The 26553-nt window shown below is 38.6% G+C and overlaps 2 protein-coding genes across 6 annotated transcripts in view; one reads left to right on the top strand and one right to left on the bottom strand.

The window, feature by feature from the left end:
* LOC124718684 (SANT and BTB domain regulator of class switch recombination-like) overlaps positions 1-1275 on the top strand; it is a 123822-nt gene extending 122547 nt beyond the window's left edge. Inside the window, exon 11 of the mRNA XM_047244308.1 lies at positions 875-1275. Coding sequence (XP_047100264.1) covers positions 875-1059 — 185 coding nt within the window. The 3' untranslated portion in view covers positions 1060-1275. The remainder of the gene's footprint in view (positions 1-874) is intronic.
* A 14690-nt stretch (positions 1276-15965) lies between these two features.
* LOC124718933 (tropomodulin) overlaps positions 15966-26553 on the bottom strand; it is a 396859-nt gene continuing 386271 nt past the window's right edge. For 3 of the 5 annotated variants that reach the window (XR_007005943.1, XR_007005945.1, XR_007005946.1), the window contains exon 11: positions 17069-17153. Coding sequence is in view for 1 of the 5 variants with exons in the window: in XM_047244595.1 (XP_047100551.1) it covers positions 17071-17153 (83 nt within the window). In the remaining 4 variants the exon portion in view is untranslated. Of the gene's footprint in view, positions 17154-26553 lie in introns of all 5 variants that reach the window. The other 2 variants (XM_047244596.1, XM_047244595.1) reach the window with 1 other exon arrangement.

The following is a 26553-nucleotide window of genomic DNA, read 5'->3' as shown; positions in this document are numbered from 1 at the left end:
TACCTTCAATACAGATTATAAGGGTTACATTTTTCAGCAAAATTCTGCATCCCACCATGCTAGGGTATGGAAGTTTTGCACATTTTGAAACCAGTTTCTACTGAACCACTGGATCAGTCGTTCTGGACATGACAATGTCATGTTCTGTTCTTGGACAACTAGATCTCCGGACCTGACATATGGATTTCTTTTTACAGGGTTAAGTGAAAGACCATCTGTGTATGGTTCAAATGTGCATTCCTAAAGCACTTGCATTGGTGACTCCACATGCCATTCAGAACGTATGGTGTGAAATGGATTATTGCTTAGAAATTTTCCATGTGGCCAAAGAGAATCATATAAAAAAACCATAAAAATAAAAAAGTTAACTTACTTTTACGTTGTCTAGCTATGGAAATTCCAGGATGGAATAACAACAGTATGTAAATGGCAGATTACTACTCACCAGATAGAAGCAAGTTAAGGTGCAGATAGCCACAATGAGAAAGAATACTAAAATGTTTATGTTTCCAGGTAAGGTCCTTCCAAAGTAGAAACACACACACACACACACACACACACACACACACACACACACACACACACACACACACACACACACACACTCTTACAAGCACAACTCTCTTTCTCTCTCTCTCTCTCTCTCTCTCTCTCTCTCTCTCTCTCTCTCTCTCACACACACACACACACACACACACACACACACACACACACACGCATGCACGCACGCACGCATGTACGCACAACCTCTGCCATTTTTATTGATGTACCCCTACACATTAAATAGTTATGTCCATTTGTAATCACTATATTCATTTTAAATTTACCCGACAATAATTTTGTGAATGACTGTGAGTAAAGTGGTATTCCACAGGCGGTACATACATGCGGCTTGAGCAAGAGTGGAAGGAAGCCCAGATTCTTGAGAAGAGAAGTCAGAACCTCTACTATGGACATCACAGACTAGATGGAAGCCTCACACCCAGCAGCGCAACAGGAATACCTGCGTCGGCTCTCTACCACTCACGTCTGCGCAGCCGTGGGCACCTTTGTACATAGTATCAGCTTTTTGTGCTCTAATCTTGAAGAAATTTGCAGAGACATATTTATTTTATTATCTTCTATGAAAGACATTATAGGGAAAAAAACTGATATTACTGCTAATGTCAGAGGCAGTCATCGCACCTGAAACTGTCTGCAAGAATCTGCTTCTACAAAATATGTCTGCATCCTTTATTTTGCTGTTGTGTTTGGTACATGTCAGTAAATGTGTGTTTTGAGGACATCAAAACTGTTGTCCAAATACAATATCAGAACATGGGTAGCTATAATGGGTGGTGCATATTTTATTTATTTTTACTTTTACTTATATTCTGTCATGCCGCTTTTCCTCTGACTAGAAGTGGCAGATGTGTTCTGCTGGTAGAACATCTGAAGAATGACACAAAACCTTTTTCACTCAATTTATGCAGTGTTAATACACATGGGGAGCCACCATGTATTAATAGCTGTATAATTGCACTAGGATGCATTGTATATCAGAAGTAGTATGCCCATAGCCCTGATTAATGACAGGGGAGACGCAGGGGAAGACATTGCAACATAGTGTTAGCAACTAATAGCCTAATTTCAAAAATTGCTTTGGATGCTGCCAAGCTTAATATTGCATCTGGTGAATGGATGACTAATCAAGAGTGCAGAATTTGCAGTGGTGCCTTCTTCTTCTTCTTCTTTCCCACATATAGAGACTTTGTTTCCTTCAGTTCTTGCTTGTAGTAAACAAATGATCAGCATTGTCATCTTCACATTCCCCAGCCATTCAAAATAAAATTTCTCTAACACACTTAATCAATCAAAATGTATTTTCCATTATTCTTAATTACGTATCTCCAAACGACAACTAGCAGTTTTTCCTCCAGATCCAAACTTCAACTGCCTCTATATCTCCATTCCGTCACCCCTCCTTTGTTTTAAAATTTTTGTTGTTGGCAGATGCCAAGGAATTTGGCACTTTTCTATGCTGGAATGCAGCAATCCACAGAGCTTTTATATACTACTTTTGCAATGTCTGCTAAGAAGCGAAGATGCACTTCGTCCTTAGATGACTTTGGAATACATACAAAAAATACGTGCTTGACAGAATTAATCAGACAACTCATTTCCATCAATAAATCTAAGTTTACTTTACTGTTTCCTTGTCGGGCCAACACCGACTGTCTTTTGACAGTAAGAAATCATGAGAGATGTGTGGGAGGCATGGATCACTACAAATTTTATCCACAATTTGGGCATACATTATCCATGATCTGAGCATAACCTGTGGTCACTACTAATGAGCAGTCCATCTTCTTCTATCTCTTTACTGACAGAAATGGAAGTTTTCAAAACTTTTATGGGTCCCTGTGATATAAGCTAGTTACCTTGAGGTCAACTATAGCCATCACTAAATTTTTGCTATTCTTGCTGCAGAAGCAAGAATCTGTGGGTTCATTGTATTCTTTACATGCCAGAATTGTGCCATCGGTTTGTCCAAAGGTTGAAAAAATAAGGTGGATACAAACCAATACAGTTTAGTGGCATCCTTGTCATCCAAGCTAATCTTCCTGGGGAACAGTGACTGTATAGTTTGAGGGATAAGCACCACGCTCATGAAAAAACTGTTCCGAGCTGCCAAAGATGGCTATCATTGCGCGTGAGGTGTGTTTACTTGTGTGAATGAATGTTTTTGTGTATATATGTGTATTTTCTTTTATGGAGAAGGCTTTGGTCAAAAGCTAAATGTATAACAGACTTTTTGCTGCACCTGTCTGCAACTCAGCATGTCATCTTTACGGTAAGTAGCAATCTATCTTTTTCTTTATATTGCTGATATTCCAACCTCGAGTTCCCATTGTTTCATGTTGTAAAATGGTGTACTTACATGTTGTGTACTACTAGATGCTAGCCAGGCAGCAGTTTACCTTCATAAAAAAGGCATGAGTGTCAACTGAAATACTCAAGTGCCCACCAAAATGAACTGCAGTACAAATTACAGGTTTCCATCATCATTGCTGCCAACATACAGATAGAATGCACTCATGAGGTTGCCCCATCATACGTGACTGTGAATACTTCTGTGGCGGGCACGCAGCACACTTACCCTCCTATCCCCTAATGGACATTGTGGGTGCAACTATCTCCTGATAATAAAATAAAACTGCATCTTAAGTTACAGTCAGTAAAGAACACGAGCTCTTTCCCTCTCAACTCCTAAAACACAATAAATCAACAGTTTTTATTTGCTCCCTTTAAGGAAGCAGAGATCTCATTGGCAGTGAATATGGAGATGAAGATCATCAGTAAGGGAGTAATTTCAGACAAGACATCCCTACTTTTATGGATGATGTAAAAGAAATGTCTAGTGGTAGCAACTGTTCTCCAGGGTAGGGGCGGCTGCCGACGGCATCTGTTCACCACATTAGGGGCAGCTGAGCATTAACTTGTCAACACATCTGGCAAGCATGATGTTTTAAATGTCAATCACCTTCCATAAATCCAAACAATTACTTTGAATTTTCAAATGATACTACCCTACATGAGTAAAGTGAAATTCTCAGAATCTGATGCTGATGATTCATGAGTCTGCCTCAAGGATTCTGGGGGAGGCAAAGAGCAGCCATCTGCAACATATGAACTATGAGACAAGCTGAAGAGCCAGCCAGGGTGGCCGAGCAGTTCTAGGCACTACAGTCTGGAACCACTACGGTCGCAGGTTCGAATCCTGCCTCAGGCATGGATGTGTGTGATGTCCTTAGGTTAATTAGGTTTAAGTAGTACTAAGTTCTAGGGGACTGATGACCTCAGAAGTTAAGTCCCATAGTGCTCAGAGCCATTTGAACCATTTGAACAAGCCGAAGACCTTGAAAGACTAGAACAACAACTGGAAGACATTGAACAAGATATACTGGATATCTGTGAGACACGTCTACGAGGAGAAAAGGCTGAGACCCTTATATTGATTCACATCATCGTATGACATATTGGGGTCGCTTCTGCACATGGAGTTGTTATTCTAGCGAACAGGAATATCAAAGAATTCTTAAGCAAGACAGAATGCATTTCTTCTTATCCTCAAATTGAACAGCAAATTTTCTGTAGAGGTTTGTGCTCCAACCAGCAATTCTGGTGAAGTCGAGGTTGAGCAACTATACAAAGATCTCATTAAAACATAAATTCCAAGAAGACACAATTGGATACCATCGTGGGACATTCCAGTGCAAAAATAGGGCAAAAGAAAGATAGAGACCCATGGAACATTGGTAATTATGGGTTAGGCTGCAGAAACAATGTAGGTGAATGACTGCTAGAATATCTTAGAGCTGAAAATCTCTATTGTATGAATACCTTCTTTAAGAACACCAACCAACATAAATGGACATGTAAGTGATGGTCAAGTAGACTTTATTCACACTAACAAAAACAGAACTACAAAAATGTGTCTGTACTCAATAGTTTGAGCGATCTTCACATTTGACCTCAAACTTGAATGATCAAAAATGAGAGAAAGCATTTTGTTCCATGAGTGAATGACTTAAGGAAACAGGAAGCATCATTTCAGCAAACTATATCCAGGAAACATGGCCTAACAGAAGAGCTGAAGTCCTCAGAAGAAAAATGAACTTGAATGAGAAAATTAGAAGCAGCATCCAAATTGCAGCAAATGAGGTCCAATCCAGAAATCTAACAACAACAGCTGTCTTTCAGTTAGTACCCCTCAGCTCACTGAAGAAAGGAAAACAGCAGACAAGGATTCAGTGGGATACACAACTCTTAATAAGACTATTGGAAAAGAAACAAGAAAAGATCTGAGGAAATTTAACACTACTTTGATCGTGCAGATGAATTTGATCACCCTTGCACTGGAAGATGTATTCAAGTCCCTTGACTGTAGTAACAGAACAACAAAAGTCAATGGTTCATATCTGAACCATCTGTTGTTTGCTGATGATGTTGAACTCATAAGTGAAGACTTGTAAGAATAAGGAGGATGACCGAAGAACTAAAACTTGCCTCTGCAAAGACTGGCTTGGAAATTAATATCAATAAAACAAAAACAAAATTCTTAGTCCACAACCAACTACTTACAGTCAAAACCAGTCTATAGAAGCTGTTGATTAATGCATCTACCTTGCCCACAGAGTTAAACTGGGGAAAAACAAATCAAAATCCTGAAATTCCTTACAGGACTGAGCCGGAAAGCATTTCAGAAACTAAGATTTATCCTGACTAATGAGCATGTCCTGAATATCCTGAAGGCTAATGCTTATAATGTGTGCATATTACTGGTTACAACCTACAATATGGAAACTATAACCCTGAATAAGGCAAGTGCTCATAACCTAAGGCACACACACAATGAACCAAGGAGCAACAGATGCTCAAAATCAGTTTCAGAGATAGGCTATAAATCTGCTTCAGTGACAGTAGAAGGGAGAACAGGAGTAACAGAGAGAACTACAAGACTGAAGTGGCAATATGTTGGACACACAGCTCGACAAGATCACAGCGGGTTCACTGGAAGCCATGAGACCACAAGAGAGGAAGACCCCATAAGAAGTGGCTTTATGACACGATGCTGGTGGCTGGGACACAATTGTACCAGGTGGCTTGAAATTGAAGACAATGAAAACATATGGAAGAGATCTATATTCAGCAGTGGACTGAGAAGGTTGAAGATGGAAGAGGAGGAGGAGGAATTACAAGGGCAAGGTGTCAGATGTCCACACATCATCACAAAATGTGGAAACTGGAACTGTGGCGGGTCTTATGATAGAGTACATTGGTGGTGCAGACAAGTATTTTGGATCACACAGTTGAACATAGCGCTGCACAGTAAGTGACACCTACACGTTCCCGTGGTGACCCAACAACATTCATCCCTTCATGCTTGATGTCTTCCCTGGCAGCAATGGCATCTTCCATCAGGATAACTATCAATGTCACAACAATACAGTTGTGCACAGTGGTATTAGGAGCAAGATAGTCAACTCACATTGATGTCTTGGCCACCAAATTGACCTGATCCAAATCCGACTGAATACATCTGAGATACTACTGTGCCCCTACACGCACAAACCAATCTGGCCTTTGTCAAAGTTACTTACATCAGTGGATTTCCCTTTTGTGGCCCATATCTGCACTAGATTGATTCCTCATTGCCTCTGCTCTGCTTATATACCTTCCTTACCATGTCACATGCCCGCAATACCACCATGCAGCATTCAGGCTTGCAGTGGATGGTGGTTATAATGTTTCCTGTGTTTGGGACGTATTGGCAAAATGACTGTCAACCTCTTCAGAGAATCATAGATTAATCTAAGGGTACTGCACATCCATCATAATATGTTGCTTTCATCTTATAGTTGAAACTCACTTCCCAGCCTTATTTTAGGCCTGCAGTGAAATAACTGTGTAGGATTTCTTGGTAAGTGAAGAACACCTGTTCATTTTCACATTGTCCAGGTGGGAAAACTTATTCATCAAGATTTTTGTACTGAGCGAGTTGGCGCAGTGGTTAGCACACTGGAATTGCATTCGGGAGGACGACAATTCAAACCTGCATCCAGCCATCCTGAATTAGGTTTTGCATGATTTCCCTAAATCACTTCAGGCAAATGCTGGGATGTTTCCTTTGAAAAGACATGGCCAATTTCCTTACCCCATCCTTTCCTAATCTGATGGGACTTACGACCTCGTTGTTTGGTCCCCAAAATTAGCCAACCAACCAAACATTGTTGTACATTTGTCTTTCAACTGGAAGAAAAGGAACAGTGTTTGAAAGATAAGCAACATTGTTTCTGGTTACTGAGTCCAAAAACACCTGCACAACATTGTAATTAGTCAAATGTACACATTTTTGTGGAATTTTTTCCTAACAAAAGAGGAAAGTAATCCATACGCTGGTTACTGCCAGGAAAAAATAAGAATTCTCTCAGTTCTAGTAAATGGGAAATGTGTGATTGTTACAGTATCATTTAGTCAGTTTGCCACCTCCATAGCTTCAGATACTGTCAGAAAGCTGGAATTTAAGATCAAAGTATCACCACCACTTTCAGAATGCCCCTACATGCATTGCTGTCAACATTTGACAATATTTCACACCCCCTCTTATAATCCCTACTGGAATGTAACTGTTTGCCATATCTCTTTATCTTGGGTTCCAATGAAACAGGACCAGGCGCTTTCTTCAATTTCTAAGTACCATTATGTCTTAACTAATTGGCTCTACGAGGGAACTGCACACATCAGATGGTAAATACAAGGGCGGGATAAAAAGTAATGAGAACTATTATTTTTCTCTGAAATGACTATTGACAAAGGTACTTACAGTTACACACCATCAATATAATTGCCCCCATTATTTACGACCTTTTTCCAAAAGTCCAGAAAGCATCATATACCAACTATGCCTCTATTTTTCTTGATGCCCCATATTGACCGCCCTGTGGCATGGATAATGCCATCTCTGGTGTTGTACTGGATCCCTCACAGTGGTTATTTCACTTTAGCAAAGAGATCGTAATCACGGGGACTCATGTTGGGTGAGTGTGGTGGATATTCCAGACTCTCCCACTGTCAGCAGTGCAAGAGGTCCTCGGCAACAGCAGTGGTGTGACATCGTGCATTGTCATGCAGAATGGTAGGGTGCTGTTCCGTGAAACATTCTCACTTTCACCTTACGCTGGACGGAGATGGTGTTGCAGGAATTTGCAGTAATAGGCAGTGTCTATTGTCACTCTCGGTGATACAGCATGACACAGCATTGCCCCATCAGTGCCATATGCCACAACGATTATCATCTTCACAGCACTTGGTGTGGCATACTTTCTGTGGATGGAAGAGAACCAGTCATTGGATTGGAATTTCAAATTTGGTTTGTGTGAGACTACCCGGGTTTCGTTGACTGTGACGGTGCGTCAAAGAAAGTCGTTATCTTCCCATTGGTACTGGCCCAACAAATCCTGTGCGATAGCATAGCCGTGCCATTGTTGCACCTTGGGCATTTCATGTGGTATCCAACGTTCTGCAATTACGCGTACCCCATAATGTTGTGAAGAATGTGATGTACTCTGCCTTCTGCTGCTTACTCGCACACAGTCCAGCAGTGATCAATGTCCAACAAGGAAGCAAGGAGTTGAACTGTGTTGTCTTCCATGTGGGGTCATCATTCACAGCAACTCTGTCTAGTCTGAACGCTCTAGCCCATTGTGTCGCAGTACTGCATCACCATAAGCAGTGTGGAGCCAAGAACGTTACTCTGTCTTTGTAAACATGATGCTGGGGCACTATTGCTATGACGTTCAACAGTCTACACATTGCAGCAGATTTTCACAGTACTGCCCCTGTACAAGCTCATCTCACAGGCCTTCATTGTGTCAACACAGATGCCGACTCACTGGTTTGTTACAGCAGTGTTATCACTACTTTGTATCCAGCCATTGTAAATATCCCTCTGGTGTACTTACAGTCTAGCCACATTTCACACAGAATTGCAGAATGGTACATACTATTGAGAACGCTATTATAAACACACATTCCAAGTATTTGCAATTTCTGTGAAACATTCTCACTTTCACCCTATGCTGGACGGAGATGGTGCTGCAGGAATTTTCAGTTACAGGCATTGTCTATTGTCACCCTCAGTGGTCTTGTTACCTACATTTCCGCTGTCTATGTTTTACTTTCACTAGCAGCAATGTGTACTAAATCATTTTAGATTTCTTTGCACAGCCAATCTTTGGTCATCCTGGTGGTTTGGCTTGTAGTTCATCAGTGTCTTTGGTAGTCTGACATCATTCATTCTTATTATATGTCTCATTTCTTTCTGCATTTTATTATTTTCTCATTCAGTTAAATATATTTTGTGTAGGCAACACTGTGGGCCACTAAGTCACAATGCAGATAATTCTAAGTATGCACAGGTTTTGGACTGCAATCGCACTTTTGCAAAATTTGGAAGTTTGTATACTGTATTTTTTAATATTGACCAATAATATAATTCCTGTGTAGTAGATTCAGAGACGCACATAAATGGCGCCTGCACCTCTGATTTATTGCCATTGCAAAGAAAATGCAATTTAAACAAGAGACAAATGCTCATCTTTGATGGAGAATAAAACTGAAACGTCATCAAATATTTAAAGGTAAAAAATTAAAATAAACTCTAATACAATAAAGGATGCACCATGAAGGGGTTATGCAAATTGCAAATTTATATTCATACAGATATTGATGAAAAAAACGCAAAACTGTGAACTTTGGCAGCCAATAGATGAATGTGTAAACTTTGGCAGTAGATGCAATTTCATCACACAGCTGGCTAGGATGGTAAACAGGTAACATGTCGATGTCAGAATTTCATTCTGTGTAGACAGCTGGACAGTAATTATACCTCATAGACAGGTGCGTGAAGAGTATTCGCAAATGTCAACATTTTAGAGGGGATGTGTAGTTGAGCTCAAAAAAGCTTGTAGGAGTAAGTGGCGAATGGTTAAACATTTGAAAAGGAGCGATGCCAGTATTCCATGATGTTGGCAAGAATGGGTGAACTTGGTGAATGCACGATCAAGAAGGAAGCGGTTGACCTAGACAGATGACAGAATGTGGGGACTGGGCAGTTGGCAGAGAGCCACTCATCATTATCCTTGATGTGATGGAGAACTGGTGCTTCAGTGAGCACAAGAACCATTAGCAGGCGGACCACAGAAAGGGGGCTGAGCTTATGGCACCCCTTGTGCTGACTACCATTCACCTCTGATACCAACAAGCCCAGTTACAGCAGTGTTGGGCACATTCGGCCTGGGATATCATTGACTGGAGTAGAACTGTCTTCAGCAATGAGTCCTGCTTTGAATCTATCCCCGATGGCCGGCGAAGGTGTGTCTGGAGACACTCTCAGAGAGCGATTGGATACCAACCTGACTGTCGCCCACCACATGGCCTGACAAACAGGAGTAATGGTCTGGGACATCATTTCATTTCAAGCAGGACCCCTTTGGTTGTCATCCATGGCACCCTTACAGCACATCGACAACAGTCTGCGCCCTGTCCACGGCAAGCCATCCTAGCTTACACTTCAGCAACATAATGCCCACCTGCACACAACTAAAGTTTCTACCGCTTCTCTTCAGGCTTGCCAATTCCTACCTTGGCTAGCAAGGTCACTCGATCTCTCTCCAACTAAGAATGTTTGGAGCATTATGGATAGGGCTCTCCAACCAGTTCGGGATTTTGATGATCTAACATGCCAATTGGACAGAATTTGGCACAATATCACTCAGGAGGACACCCAGCAACTCATATCTGTCAGTGTCAAACCAAATAACTGCTTGCATAAGAGCCAGAAGTGGACCAACACTTTACTGACTTCCGCAATTTTTGAAGCTTTTTCTCTTGAGCAAATCACCCATTTTTTTCTGAAATGTAATCATTTGCTTGTCTGTACATGTAAATTACATCTACAGATTTCCATCCCATTTGGATAATTCTTTCATCACACATTGTATTTTTTTGACTCGGAATGTATTATATGTTAAAAAGGAACAATTCTTTTTCTATAAAAAGAAAGAGTTACTATTATGATATGAAATGTTTGCTTTTCCTCTCAGTTGATACCCACTCCTGCACGTTTTTTGTGAGATATCTTTCTTATATTCCTTGGAATCTCCATTGTCAGAAGCAATCCATTTATTATTTTTATTTTGTGTTCATATAGTACCAAATTATGCCCCAAATATGAGAGTTAAAAAGTAGCAGATCAGTTTTATGAACGAATAGTTTCTTCTATGCCATGAGGTGGTCCTTCTTAATAAAATCAGTTCCAATAATACATATATTTGAGAACTGCCACTGATTTTTGATTCTTTGCTAATGTGCTTTTGGCAATCTTAACAATGTATCCCAAAATGTAAGAAACCTTTCTGATGACTCAGCAACTCGTCTGTTCAGTTAGATGTTACCTGTGTTTCTTAAATTATATTCCACCAAGGACTTCCCATGACCATATTCACGAATGTATGATGGACAACATGCAGCTTCTCTTCCAACAAATGAAAAAAATGTCCTTTTCAACAGGACAAAATGTTCCCTGATGCCATATTTATGCTTTTTGAACAGTATATATTTATATATGACAATCTCCCCCCCCCCCCCCCCACAAGTCTCCCTATCTAATACACTTGACACATCCTGTTGTTGAAATAGTTCAGTATCACCTAATTATATGTGCTCCAGCTGAGGTTTTTAGCAAAATTCAGTGGAACTCTGATTTTTTAAGTTCTTCATGATTGTACGCCATAACTTTGTAGCTCCTTTGAAAAATCCATAAGGTCAATGCTAAAAAGTCTCTGATTTTACATTTCTTCCTAGTAAGGTTTACCTTGATTCTAAGTTCTTACTCTACTTTGTCCAGTTTTCTTCCTTTTAACATTGGATGTTGCAAATGGCACAAAAGACAGACGGTTCATACTAAGGGTGGTGGCAGAGTTAAGGGAATATTTTAGGCCATTGCAGAGGAGATGCTGACACAATCCATGATTAGCATTGGAAACACAAATTGCGACATTTAGCTTCACCAGGCAATTATGAAACAACTACTGCTAGTATGCAAGGTTAATGGAAAACCAAGACAGTCGACCCAAAGTTTTCTGGACCAAGCTACTATGTGACGAAGGGTTCCAGCCACCACTTTTTCTTGTGCCACATATAACTCAGTCTCATATTTTTGCATGTAATTCCAATGTACTGTATTCAGCAACATTATCAATCGTTACAGTTTTAAATTCAAGCACTGAGTCTCTAACAATATGCTTGGTCATAATTGAGGAAATGTTGCCCATTTTCAGCTAGTGAACTCCTATTGGCTTGGCAAATCACCCAATAGCCAGTGGACATCACACCACACTAACATATGTAAAAAGAGCTCACCTGCTGGTGTGGAGAGGGGCAGTGGCCCTTCAATGACAGGAGTGCAGGTAGGGGTGAAAGCATTTTGTGAAGTGCTGAAAATATACTTTTCATGCAGGTGATGTGCTACAACACACGGAAGTAGAGCAAGGGTTTTGTGACAGCACATTTTAAAGACTTTCATGTTCAAATATGATACTACAGTTGCAACAACTATGGCATGAAGTGGAGCTCTAGTACCTGAGCTTTCTTTCAAATTTACATTTTAGACAATGTACATAAATTCACTGAGCCTACTTCTGACGAGCTTGTAATGTGAACTGGGAAAGTAAACTCATTTTTTCACAGCTCTGTTTCTCTCATCAAGCCTAAAATAACACTAACAGTGGTGAGCATATGAAATGCAGCTCGTAAGAAAAGCATTAAACAGTGACAGCAGTGGTGCCAAATTTTGTCACTGAGCAAATGTCTGCATTTATGCTTATGGATTAATCACTTAGCTGCTGCAATTTTATTTTTTGTTTTTTTGTTTAATTCAACATGTTCATCAATTTTCACTTTTTTTCTGGATGAGCATACAGAATGATTTCTCAAAAGCATGGGCTTTGATTGTATAATCTGTAGTTGTAGCATGTTGGAAAACACCTTGATTAACTTGTACCCAGATACCAATTTCAATTTTTTGATGAGTTTTAGTTGCTGTTACATGTTTGTGATTTTTTACAAACTGATGAAATTCATTAGCATGAATTATTGCATGAACATTGTATTGCACATTTACTTACTTTCACTTAGACAGATTTTATACAAAGTATTGGAGAGGATTGAGATTTTTAATTGTATATGCCAATCACATGTGTGTTTGCTTGTATTTTAAAATTTTCTTCAATTATGAATTTTTTTTAAATTTATACCACACGAAAATGTAAAATAAGGGGTCTCACTGTATGAGTCTACGATGATCATATGTCTGCCTCTGCTCATAATCATAACTATTCCTCGATTTCATATGGTAAATTTTTCTACCAGTAGTCCTCTAAACAGAGGGATTTTACCTTACACATGTTACGAAATTCTCAAACTGACAAGCATTTGTTGCATACGTATGTGCTTCCAGAAACAAATCTTAAATCCATCTTTCATATTTTCACTCAAAAATATATTCACTGCATTGTACTTTGCTTCAGCATTAAAAATAGGAATGTCATCTGCAATCAGTAGGCTAAAAAAATTGATTGGTGTTTTGCTAGCTGGATGAATATGCAAATATTCTTGATTTGTAGATTATACTGCATGTCACATGGTTCCATACTCTACGCATCTCATGGTTGTTTACTTCAAATATTAGGAATCCTTCCTCATCATCAGTTTCATCACCATCATTCTCTCTCTCTCTCCCTCCTAATTACTGAATGAAACACACATGCAAGTTCTACTTCCATACTATCATCACTATGTCAAGTTTCTGAATTTTCAAGATTCCAGCCATCTTCCTGAGATTCTTTATCTCTGTACTTGGAAACACTGTCTTCTAATACAACCTGTAACTGATTGTCAGTAATTTTATTCTTCCTAATCTTTTTTGCATTAGAACCCTTCCAATGTCAGTTGTTTAGCCACCATATCAAACAATGCACACCCCACACAATGAAGGACATTTATTCATGCTCAGATATCTTTTCCTCTATCCTGTATCTTGGTAGTGTCAACAGCATTAGCCATACAGAAATACTGACACTACAATTATTTCATAAAACTTTAAATTTGTTTCTCACTTGCTGTTTCCAAACCTCCCATTAATTATGGAGCACATACACTGAAATATTTACACTTTTCCAATGTTTTGTTGGATGGACACACACACACACACACACACACACACACACACAAAACACCACTACCCACTAAGAATTTGTCACCCTATTCAGCTATTTGGCGGTTGTTAACAGAATCACTCTGGACCTGCTCACTTCTCCGAATGTCATAATTTTAGTCTTAAACTCCAACATTTGGTGAATATCACTTCCTCATTTACAGGAAGGATTGTACCCAGATCAAATTTTAAAACATGTTATTTTCATCTAGCATACTGAAACAATTTTACATTTAAAAACATTTTTGTGAATGAAACTGGTTCAGTTAATATTGTACACTACAATAACAACCTGCTGCAGCCTCACACAACACCTAATGGGTCATTTACGTTCCACGAAATAGCAACACAGTAAAATGAAATACACAGATGAGCCAAAAATTCATTACTACCTGCTTAATTGCATCCTAGTCCTCTTTTGGAACACAATACAGTTGCATGGTACAGATTTAAGATGTTCTTGATAGTTTTTGGAGTTATGTGGCATTATGACTACATGCAGATCACACAATTCCCATAAGTTACAGGCCAGAGTTTTGCTCATTAGCATCCAACATGTGTTCCACTGCATTCAGATCAGACAAATCTGGTGGCCAAGACAACAGTAGTACACTATCATGCTGCTCAAACCAGTCTACCATGATCCTGGCATTGTGACAAACATTTATCCTGCTGGTAGGTGCCCCTGATGTCAGGGAAGACATTTCAGCATGAAGGGATGCAGGTGATCCACAATAATGTTAACAAAGTCCACAGCTATTGTGGTGCCTTTGATTACTACCACAGGCTCGATGGAAGCCTAGGGGAGTGTCCTCCATAGCAAAATACTCCACCCCCTCTAGCCTGTGTCCTTGACACAGTAAACATTTCAAGAAACTGTTTGCCTGGATGGTGGAATTTCCAACTTGGTGTAACAAATGTGATTCATCTGACCAAGTGTCACATTCCTATTGATTTACAGTCTAATCTCCACACTCCCATGTCCATTGCAACCATAACTGACAGTGTCGTTGGAAATGTGGGGCTCATCTGCTGTGGAGTCCTAAATCCAACAATGTGCACTTTTGCATCCATCAGCAATGCACTTTGTAATCAGCTGGCATAAATCGCTACCAGTCCTGCTTTACAGGATGAGCAAGCCTCTGACCTCCACATTCTGGAAGAGATGTGGACTTCCAACATCTAGTCACCTAATCACAGTTTCTGTTCTTCAACCACTTTCTTTAGATGCTTATGAGTAGCATGTGAACAGCTGACCAGCATTGCTCTTACCAAGATGCTGAGTTCCAGACACTGTGCCATAACAATCTGTCATTTGTCATTGTCACTTATGTCAGTGGACTTCCCTATTTGCGGCTCTTATTGTCGCTCGAATGGTTCCCCAATCTCTGCTCCACTTAAATATTCCTTTCCACACTGTGTGCCCTAAACACCACCAGGTGGCATTAAATATCTTGGTGGGCAGTGGCTGTAATGGTTTGGCTCTTCAGTGTACCCTCAGCTGGATCAGAGCTGTGGAATGGCAGTGGTGTAGTAAGGGTAATTTATATGTTGAAGTAAGGGTAGTGTATATATGCTACAGTATTATATGTTTTAATTTACAAGCTGTACCACTATAGTGAGAGTAATACAGATATAAAAGGACATTCTGCTGCACGTCAGTATGGCATTCACCAGCAGATGTCTGCAGATTGCAGCAAGTCATTGCCAAAAAATGTGTGAAGCCAACAATTTAACCTAACAGATCACTTGAGAAACATTTAGTGAAGTAAACTTTTATACGATGGTCTATACCCCATGTCCACTTCATCAACTGAACATTTTGCATATAATCTCATCTAATACTCACCAGTCACTTTATGATTTACAGGTAAAATTTTTCCATCTCTGCAGCTGTATTCATGTTATAATCAGCAGTGCCACCTCTTACAGGTTGACACCCAATACATTCCAGAGGAATATGAGTCCTTGTCGCAGTTATGGGTCATTGGGAAAAGATGGAGAAGAATTGTCCCTAGCCCATTTAAGAATCTATTTCAACATCAGCAATCTGTAGCAGGTTGGTGTCTAAAATTCTGCTGCTCTCAAATACAAGTCACTGTCATAAAAACACTGTCTCAGCAATGGAGGGTGAAAGAGAAGCCCAAAACAGTTTTTTAAGACCTTTAATTTGATCTAATATATGGGAAAAACTTTACAAAATACTTACAATAGATAATTTACAAGAAGTCACATAAAAGCAGTTTCTTTACAAACAGCTATTTCATGCAATTACGACTTTGCAATAAGCACTGCATCTAGAAATGCCAAAGAAATAACTACCTCTGTGACACTGGGTCTCGATGGACATACAATGCGAAGAACTATTTTCACATAAAAAAATGTGCGGTGCAAGTAAAAAAATTCTTCACATTATTTTGTTTAAATTGTGCATAGCAAAACATTTCTATGTGAGGCACAGCTGTTTGATGTGAAAATTTTCTATCATTTTATTAAAATGGGAAACATCAGTGCTGATATAATCTACAAAGTTTTCCAATCTATTGCTATAAAAGCCTAACATATATGACACAACGGAAAAATGATAAAGCTATCGGTTTCTTATAATTCGAGTATGACGTGCATGTCAGAAAATATTATTGTCCCAGCTTCAAAGCTAATTCTCTTCACAACCATTAGTGACTGCTTAAAACATGTTTATGAACAGGAGAAAATGCCAGTTTCTCAAACAATAACAAAGAAATTCTTTTCATTCTTTTTCTGTACGCATTGTATTCAGAAACTTAAAAAATTTACAGGGCTCAAGGCCACCTCAAGCAGCTGAACATTTGCTGTTGCCATATATCATCAAGTGTGAAATTTTATACATACTACAACTATCTGAAGCCTGATAAATTGTGCACATAACATTCACTGTTTAGCACTGAATGGTTCTATGAAGGGTTTTGAAGAAGAAAGAGGGAGTATATCCTAAAATACACAAGAAGGAAATATCGAGTGTTCTGTTTCAAAAAGCAAGGGGGGGAAAAAAGAAACAAATAGCTCAGCATATCTGTAATTCGTTGACAGGACATTTACAAACTTGGTGCTCCTCTGCACTTTTCACTTTTTCCCTCCCATTTCCAGCTACAAAACTTTCACAGATAGCGAGTAGAGGACAAAAACAGAGCACAGTTTCTATCGTCCACAACAACACCTATGGAGCAGCATACAGTGACACACTACACACAGAACTTCTGTTGGAGGTAGCCAAATCACTCGTGGATGGACTTCTTGTGGTGTGTGACGAATCCAATGGTGTAGTTGCGCGAAGCTCTGCCTATCCGACGGAGGCGACCTGTTATTTGCGGCCATTAAGTAACCGCGAATGGAGAAAAGAGAAGAACAGAAAGAAAGCAACTATTAAAATGTGTTTTAACAACAACAAACAGAATCTCTACAAAAAGTACTATCTTTTCCCTGTTAACAAAATCCACATACAGTAAATTCAGAAATTCTATTAACTTTTTAATTCCCACAGACTCATCACTTTGTAGCACATCAAAACAAATATGACATATGATCATTTTTTCTTATTCAGTAATATATTTAATAATAACAATTTAATACTTTTCAAAAGTTTCAGATCTGGAATGGGGTATTTCACTAAAAGATATACAGCTTCCATCCAAGTGATTGTTGCTCTATTTGACACCACTTTCATGACTTGTGTATCGAAACTGTTGGACATTCATTCAAGCAGCTTCTTGTCTGAAGTCCCAAGCATTCACTATAAATAGCCGACACGATTCTGTTCATTTAATTCAGAACCTTCACATAAGCAGCCAGCACAGACAGCCACTAGCCTTTGGAAGTGATCACAGTTTACTTTATTTTTTGGACTGTGACTAGTTTGACACAATTCTCCATCTTTTTTATCCTGGTGATATTTGCCATAGTGTCATGGAGAAACAGAGTGGTCACACTGTAAGCTTAACAGAGCAAACTGGTTGCTTTGGAGTGCTATAGAACTGTAACTACTTGGTGTGTATGTGCCAGCCATTTGTATGAAATTAACACAGTAAGATGGGTTGACTTGAACGCATGGCAGAAAGGAACTTTCATGTTTGAACTAATCTATGAATGATGTTACTCGATTTGTGGATGCCCGACATGGCCTTTTGCAACAAGACCACGTAAAAAGACCATAGGTGACAGGGAACAGGACAAGTGCCAAACTTCTCAATTACAATCACTCTTAAACCTGTGGCCCCCCCATTCAAGTTACCGTGAACATTAAACAAGATGTTTATTTCAATATTCTCAGTGTGCCCTTTCTTCTACACCCTTGTGATGAGTATGCTGTGGACACTCAAATCAATCAAGACAGCAGCCCTGTTCATAAAGCTGCACACACACATTCCAGGTTTGATGAACACTCAGTCAGGGACTATCACTGTTGCACCTCGACTGCCAAGCTAATCATTCAAGTAGAAAGTGTGTGGGACTATTTGGAACAAAGGGTGAAATGTAGCAACCAAAATCCCAGCTACTGGGTAACTCTACGGGACATAATCATCAACAAGTTGCTTCAGCTGGGTCAGGATACCACAGTAATTTTGTGGATGAATGTCCTCACACAACAGAGGACATTTTAAAGACTAGAGGTGGTTGTATAAGGCATTAGTGTAATGTCTCCTGGGAGTGTACTTACTTCCCCTGTGCACTTAATATGTAATGCAATCTCACTTGTACAATAAAATTAACTGTGTAAGTGAGATTTTTCTATCTTGTGCTAATCTTTTCATCTCTACGTAATTAATACACCCAGCATCGTCTAACCTGTTTTGTATATGCTAGTCTGTGTACTCCTACCATTTTTTCACCCTCTATGACTCTTTCCAGTGCCAAGTCAACTACTTCTGGAAGCTGCTGCAAATGTCTGTCTAACATGTCCCCTCACCTGGTAAAGATCCTATGTGAACTTTTTCCATCAGCTGTTCTTTTAAGCACATTATTTTGTAACTTCTCCACCCATTGGCGCACCAGATCCTTCTAATTACTTGTTTCTCAGATTACTTTATTAGGTATACTCTTCATATTCAGTCTTTCTGTGTGAATTTGTGGGTAGGGAGATATTGTAGGGTGAAAGGGCACAGGGAAAAGTGGGATGGGCCCAAGTGAACAGGGCCACACAATCTTAACCACTATGCCCAATTCAGTGATGCAGAATTTCACTGTTTAGGTAGGGACAAACACAGATGCTCCAATGAATGGGTGCCCCTTATTGTTGCAAAATGAATTCTGAAAATCAGCAGTCTGTTGTGAAAACAACCACAACAGCAACATGTCAAGGTAAGAGGTACCTGTCACAGTTCTCCCATAAAATAAAAATAGCCCAAACAGCCTTGTTTGTGGAAATGCACAGAAAACATTAACCATGAGCACATCTTTTTCATATGCCACAATTTCGTGGGGATTTTCAGTGCCCCATGCTCTAACATTGTGGTGATTAACCTTTCCAGATAAATAGAAGGTGTTACATATTCCAGTATACAAAAACACTTTTTTTTTTTTGCTTTACAAGACACTGCACTAGCAACATCAACTGGTGGACACAATGAGAACTTTGTGAGTTTACAGCTCTGTTCATGCATCAATCATATTTGTACAGGCAATACTTTGGAAAATATAGAACTTTGAAAATGAATGAATGGTTTATAATAACCATGTGTTTCACACTGTCTAATCACTACATTCCATTTTTTCCAACACCACAAATATTACTAATATTGAAACCTTCATCTGAACCCATGGCAAACTGATAAATTATCTGCTAAAAATAGTAATTACAATAATAATAATAATAATAATAATAATAATAATAATAATAATAATAATAATAAAAGAAGCAAGGCTATAGAATGTGTCCTGGCCCCTTAAACACAAAAATTCAAAATCAGTTAAACTGACTCAGTACAGGATCAGATCACTAAACAGTTTGCACACTCCAATTGTCATATGTGATTTAACTCAGTCAGGGAAGAAACAGTACTTCGTGCAAGATCCTGATTCCTTATATTAAATGATCTAAAAGTATTTTACAGTTACTGCTACTCACATAAACCATCAGCTCCTGAATAGATGAATACTTCATTTCGTAAAAATTTTGACTTTTACATGCTGTCCATTCACTGATGTGAAATGAAATGAAATGAAAACCAAACAATGGTAATAAATAGACGCTGAACTGAACACAGCACACTCACAACAGTAGTGATACTACTGAGTAATGCAATAGTGACTGTGTGATCCTTAAAAATCTCTGGACTCGCAATCGGGAGGACGACGGTTCAATCCCGCGTCCGGCCATCCTGATTTAGGTTTTCCGCCATCCTGATTTAGGTTTTCCGTGATTTCCCTAAATCATTCCAGGCAAATGCCGGGATGGTTCCTCTGAAAGGGCACGGCCGACTTCCTTCCCCATCCTTCCCTAATCCGATGAGACCGATGACCACGCTGTCTGGTCTCCTTCCCCAAACAACCAACCAACCAACCTTAAAAATCTCTAATCATCAAGTGATCCATGTGTGTGTAACATGTCTTAAAACCATCCTTTTTCTAGTTTGAAAAAACTAACAGCTTCACATATCCTTGTTACCCAGCCAGTGGCAATAAGGAATAATGACAAATTTCAGTCCTGAAACCTTCTGTGGCATAGAATTATAATTTTTTGGACAAAGCACAGAAACAAAGGAACATTTAGAGGAAATGAATGTAAATGTGTACATAAAACAAATTATGAAACGGAATATACCTTTTAATGGGCCAGTATGAAATGATCGTATGGCATTTATTGGCCAGGATATCTCCTTTGAGGTTCGGCCGCCGTATTGCAAGTCTCATTTTAATTGACGCCACTTCGGTAACTTGTGAGTAAATGATGATGAAGGACACACAACACCCAGTCCCCTGCCAGGAATTGAACCCGGGCCCCCTTGCGTGGCAGGTGATAACAGTACCGTTGCACTATGGAGGCGGACATGGGCCAGTATTACACTATGACATTGGCAAGTTTCTGCAAATCTACTGCACTACCATGTACAGTACACCCCGTGACAAAGAGCAACTCGATCTTCGTGGTGTTTCATCTTTCAACTGTGGATACTTTCCTGACCTGTACTAACATTTTAAAATGCTGAGTGCATTGCTTTGCTTAAGAGGCTTCCTTTTTGTGGTTGTGTTGACTAATTAATGCTGTGGTGTCAGTAAATGTTCATTCAACAAATCTGCAAATGGACAACAGTGCCCTAATGAAGAAAAAAGGGGAATAGTAGCACAATGGGTATGAGGAAAATAAAGGAAAGATTATGTGTGTGACTGTACAATGTAAAATCACATTAGGAGATACAAGTTTTTCTTGTTACATGAGATTAGATCATGCACACACAGTATGAGAAACTTAAACCATGTAAGACACAAGGTGTCATATTTAAATTTAATATCCCACAATAGCAAATTACATCAATCACAGTGGAATCAAATAAAAAAGAAAAAATAGGGGTAAACTCAGTAGAGAGAGGAGGTGCAGTCACGTAAAAAAGTGTGCAGATATTGACTGATGAATGTCCAAAATGAAAAATTTAGAATGTTCACAATGAAAGATTTAAGTAAACAGAATATTTTATGTGCTCTTCTTCTAGTGTACTTTGGTGTCTTGTCACTAGATTGTTTATAATTTGGCCCTCTATTCCATAGTTTCTTGGAAACCAGTATGAACCATTCATTTTCAGCCCTCATGGTCTGCTCTCTACCCTTTTATACGAGTTCTGACCTCAGTTACTTTTTATTGTAGCCTTTCTGTGCTGTGTTACAGAAAATATGTAGTCTTTTGTTAAAGACAAAATACTGAGAGCAGTTATAGTCTAATTATTTTCCCTGTAGGCCGGGCACAAGGTAGTGACTGACTAAATGATGCACATCAAATTATCAAAAACTACCCAGTTTTCTTTTCAGAACTGTTTTACTGTTAGCTCTACACGAAAAACTGAACACTACTTTGTTCAATGAACATTTTATTTACAGCTAAAAGCATACGGTAGAGAGAAAATCACACTGCAACCCTCCCCCTTCCTTTTTTTGAACAGCATCTGTGATTAAATGACATTTGCCTATCAATATACCCAAGGAAGTGATTTTTCTAACTTTTTCTTTCTTTTTACTTTGTTTCCCAAATATCCAGATCTTCTGCTCACAATTTGTGCATTTTAGTGGCTAAGAGCTGTGTAATACAACACACATTACTATATCATCTGAGTGAAATTGCCACCTACAACAAAGTGGACATAACTTCTCGCTGAATCATTCTAGTCCTAGATTTAAACTACAGACTGATAACAAGCAGTTTCAAAGGAATATGTTGCGATCAATTTAAATTTTTCCAATAATATTACAACCACCACAAAACAATCAATTCCAGGGTGAAAACCTTCAGCAACAGTATCAGATCATACCCATATTTTCTTGCTATCTTGCTTTTATGCCCAAGTTGGTCTACATGATATATACTAGAGAGAGAGAGAGAGAGAGAGAGAGAGAGAGAGAGAGAGAGAGAGAGAGAGAGAGAGGGGGGGGGGGCGTGTTTAGCACACATCCTTTTTGGTGTAGAATATGCAGTACTCTGCTCTCAGTGACAAGTTAAGACAACATAAAAATTGTTATCATAGGAGACACTTTTGCACAGTATATACCTGTATTTTGAAAACACACACTTGTTCATACACTGCATATCCTCTTGTGAAATCCTTGTACCACTAAGATCTTATGCTGCAACAAGTCTCATGGGTTCAAAACTACACAAAACACATGAAAGAATTCTCTCTCTCTCTCTCTCTCTCTCTCTCTCCCTCTCCCCCCCCCCCCTCCCTCCCTCTTTCGTACACACACACACACACACACACACACACACACACACACACACACGCACACACACACCACACACACACACACACACACAAAATATAAAGTACAGGAAATGAAATTCTTAATGCCTAAAACATGCCACATTTGAAATTCAGTTGAACGCAATGTTCCATTTGTTAAATACGAATGATATCATTATAGTTTTAAATATTTTTATCACGAACACTTAAGGAATAATAGTCATTAAACACACAGTTACGAATTTTTAAAAATGTTGCAATGTACATGTCAGAGTATATTTCAGATACAATAATAAATATCAGTGATAATTAATTAATTATAAATGAAATATTTTTCTTTACAGGAATTAACAACAAAATAGTGTTCTTTTCTTTTTAAGTCAGAAAGATTTACTTTTAATGTTCCGCAAATGCATCAGCCTCATCGCTCAAACTGATGATGATTGATAGGTATTATTATGGCCAGAGCTGTGTGAAGTATTTAAATCAGTTTACAAACAATACTTATAACAATACCAAATGTTTAATCATGTTGTTACTGTTTGAGGCTAGAATGTTACAGTTCTATTAGCATTTAAGAAGGAAGTTAGCCAGCTTTCGAAAGATCACTGGTAGTCTTAATTACATTTGTTTAAAAGACAAAAAAAGCTGAGATTTCTGTGCACACTGACCCCTAGAATAAACAACAAAATTAAATCGCATATAAATATATATATAATTTAAAAATACAAGTTTTCTGCACATTATTGCTAAAAGAAAAACCACCTATAATTTGGAATATGGTGTTTAAAGTAATTAACAAAACATGTATATGTTTAATTATTTACAAAAGGTTTTTATGCTGTTTGTTTAGTAATGCAAACATATTTGAGATTTTCAGTCTTAAATATATAAAAAGTTATTGGAATTTAGCAACATACTGCAGACTGTTTCACAAAATCATTAGGAAACACAAATGGCAATCACCACACAAAAAAGCGAAACTCAAAATGGGGGAATGCAGTGGTGATGTGCAGACACATACAACACTGGACAGTACAATGCACAAAACACACACACACACACACACACACACACACACACACACACACACACACACGACATGATTTTGACAGCCTTGGAATTTTTTTGTGTGTCTGTGTGTGTGTGGGGGGGGGGGGGGGGGGGGGGTGTCGCACGCTTACTGATTCTGTGTGATTAAACAGTTTTGTTAAAATCATTTTAACATATACAAGAGAGACAGAAGGACAAGTGTACTTGTGCTCAACAAACTGGCAGATCCGAACGATTCGAATTCATTTATTTCTCAGATTGACTGTGTCGGGAAGTTTCCTGACAATTTATGACAATTTTAAGGATGCAAATAAGGTGATCCCCTGACCCTAGTGCACACAGCTGAACTCTCAAATTTGTCAATATTTTTCACTAGGTCCAGCCCCCTGATTCTCCACAGCAGTTCAACCTCTAGTAGACACACTTAGATTTCAATGATTTTACATCCATTTTATACAGCACAGCTTCTCATTTTATTTGTACTACTTACTTCCATGCTTACTACCACTTTGTATGGCACATATAAATTATGTGCAACATATCATTTCTTGCAAGCCATGTACTGTCATTTACTGAACCAAAAATGGAAGATATGCCCTGTTTATTCATATTTTACGAAGATACTGACGTAATTATTATAGTGCTCCTTGGAACAGTATCCAAAGTTGTGTACTCTGTGCACACGAAATATAAGTTAAATATGATTCTGTGCCAAGAGGTAATAAATTTCTGCTCTTATGAAGAATATTATATGGTGGCGATTCCTACGTACAGCATTTCTATGAGAAGTAATGAGACTGACTTTGTTTACAACTTTCTTATGTCAAGAAAATTAAGTAACTGAATCTGTCACCTTGAGAATTGCTCCCTTTGAAAGCTACAGTGCCGTAACACGCAATTTCTATCAACCAGCACATGAATTTACGAACTGGAGTAGTCCTGAACTGGTCAGTCCCAAAATAGTGTCCCGTCAAGTGAATTGGAGTTTTAGCAGTATAAGTTTCAGGAGGCAAGGGTTGGAAGACAAGGAAGCTGAAATATGGAAACAAAAAAGTAGTATTATTACTCCCAAAAAAATTCATTAGCCATCCCTTTCAAAGGCTTGTCAGACACATGCTGGTACAAATGCTGTTTCACCTTGCCACTTTTTCAGTAGATATATGTCCACAATCCTTGTAAGTCTGCTGAGGAAACAGCCACATTAGAGTGTCAACTGCACCAAAGGATCTGTCTGTAGGTATGTGGAAGTGTGCACCAGTAATTGCACATTGTGTGAAGTATTATATAACTGTAGTTCTGGAGAATTACAAGATTCCAAAAATATTCTTTTTCTTTTGTACCAGCAAATGACAATCGTTAGTTTTACTTTTGAAATTACTGGTTTTAGCTGTGATCTGCACAGCCATCTTCAGATCAGTATTCCAACATAAGACCCACCATTACACAGAGAAGCACAGATTGTCATATGAGGCTTCTTACACTGCAATAGTGACCTGTTTATATCTGTAGGCCCTATCTGAAACCAGTAATTGTAAAAGTAGAAACCAGTTATTTTTTGTTATCCAATTCAATGAAGAAAGAAAAAGTTGCAGGTTGGTTCTTGCACTGCTTGAAAATTCCAGATCTGCCCATCATAAACACACATATCAGTTTCATGCAGTTTTATCTACTGAAAATAAAAACTCTCTCTATGCAGTCCTTTTTAATCAAGATTGTATAGACATCAGCTCAAATATCAACTGTCCTTCCTGAAGCGCTGTGTATTATCTTATTCTTCATACATTTTCTGAACAACTTTCACGCTTCCCTACAAACATGGATGTCACTTTTAGTTCATACACACACATGTAAGATGTCCTCCATTTCATAATTTTGGGATTGGAGATTAGTGTTCTATATTTTATGGCCATTGTACTGTTTTTGATGATTGTCAATGGAAGATTATTCTGTCCTGTTGTATTTGACCTACTTTTACAACCTTAAATGTAGTAATTACATCAAAAATGGTTCTATAATTTAACAAAAATCAGTGTGTCAAGTACCATGTTTACCCGATCATAAGAAGTTTTTTCCCCAAATTCATCGTACGAAAAATACAGGGTCTTCTCATATGCACAGATTAAACTACTGTTGCCAAGGTTAAAATGTTTACATTGTTTACAATGATAGTCTTACATTTATAAGGGTCGTCTTACATTTAGAGATTGAGCTTTTGCTGTTGAGGTCAGATGTAAATTTATTTTGAAGAATTTGGAAAGGCAGGTCTCAGGAAATGACACTTGCGTTCCAACAGGCTCAAGATTTCCCGATACACTGAACTGTTTGATGCAGTGTCATCATTGTTTGAACAATCACATGACATTGACTCATGCAGTGCTAGTGCAAGAGAGTGGTAAGAAACTGTGAACTAGCCACAACAACAGTCTATTGCTCTGATTAAAATTTGACAGTTGTGTACTTGAACAGGTTTGCAATAAATGTTTTCATACTTGTATGGATACTGCAAACAAACATTATTTTTAAATAAAGGTAACATTCAAAAACAGAAATGTCTTATTTCAAGAAACATTAGCTGATTCATAACTAAGACCCATATTTTCTTTGGTTACGAGAGATTGTAATGATTCACTGAGCGGGTTGCAAATGAGAAAATCAGTTGCTGTTCACGTATTACATTTACTGGGTAAAAATGTTACCTTAATCACTTTAGAACACAATGGTGACATGCAGTTGAAACAAGACTGAAAATTAATCCAGAATAAA

The sequence above is a fragment of the Schistocerca piceifrons genome, chromosome 10, assembly GCF_021461385.2.
Source record: "Schistocerca piceifrons isolate TAMUIC-IGC-003096 chromosome 10, iqSchPice1.1, whole genome shotgun sequence".
NCBI lineage: Eukaryota > Metazoa > Arthropoda > Insecta > Orthoptera > Acrididae > Schistocerca > Schistocerca piceifrons.
The sequence above is the reverse complement of the archived record's forward strand: the minus strand, read 5'-3'. Positions and strand labels throughout refer to the sequence as shown.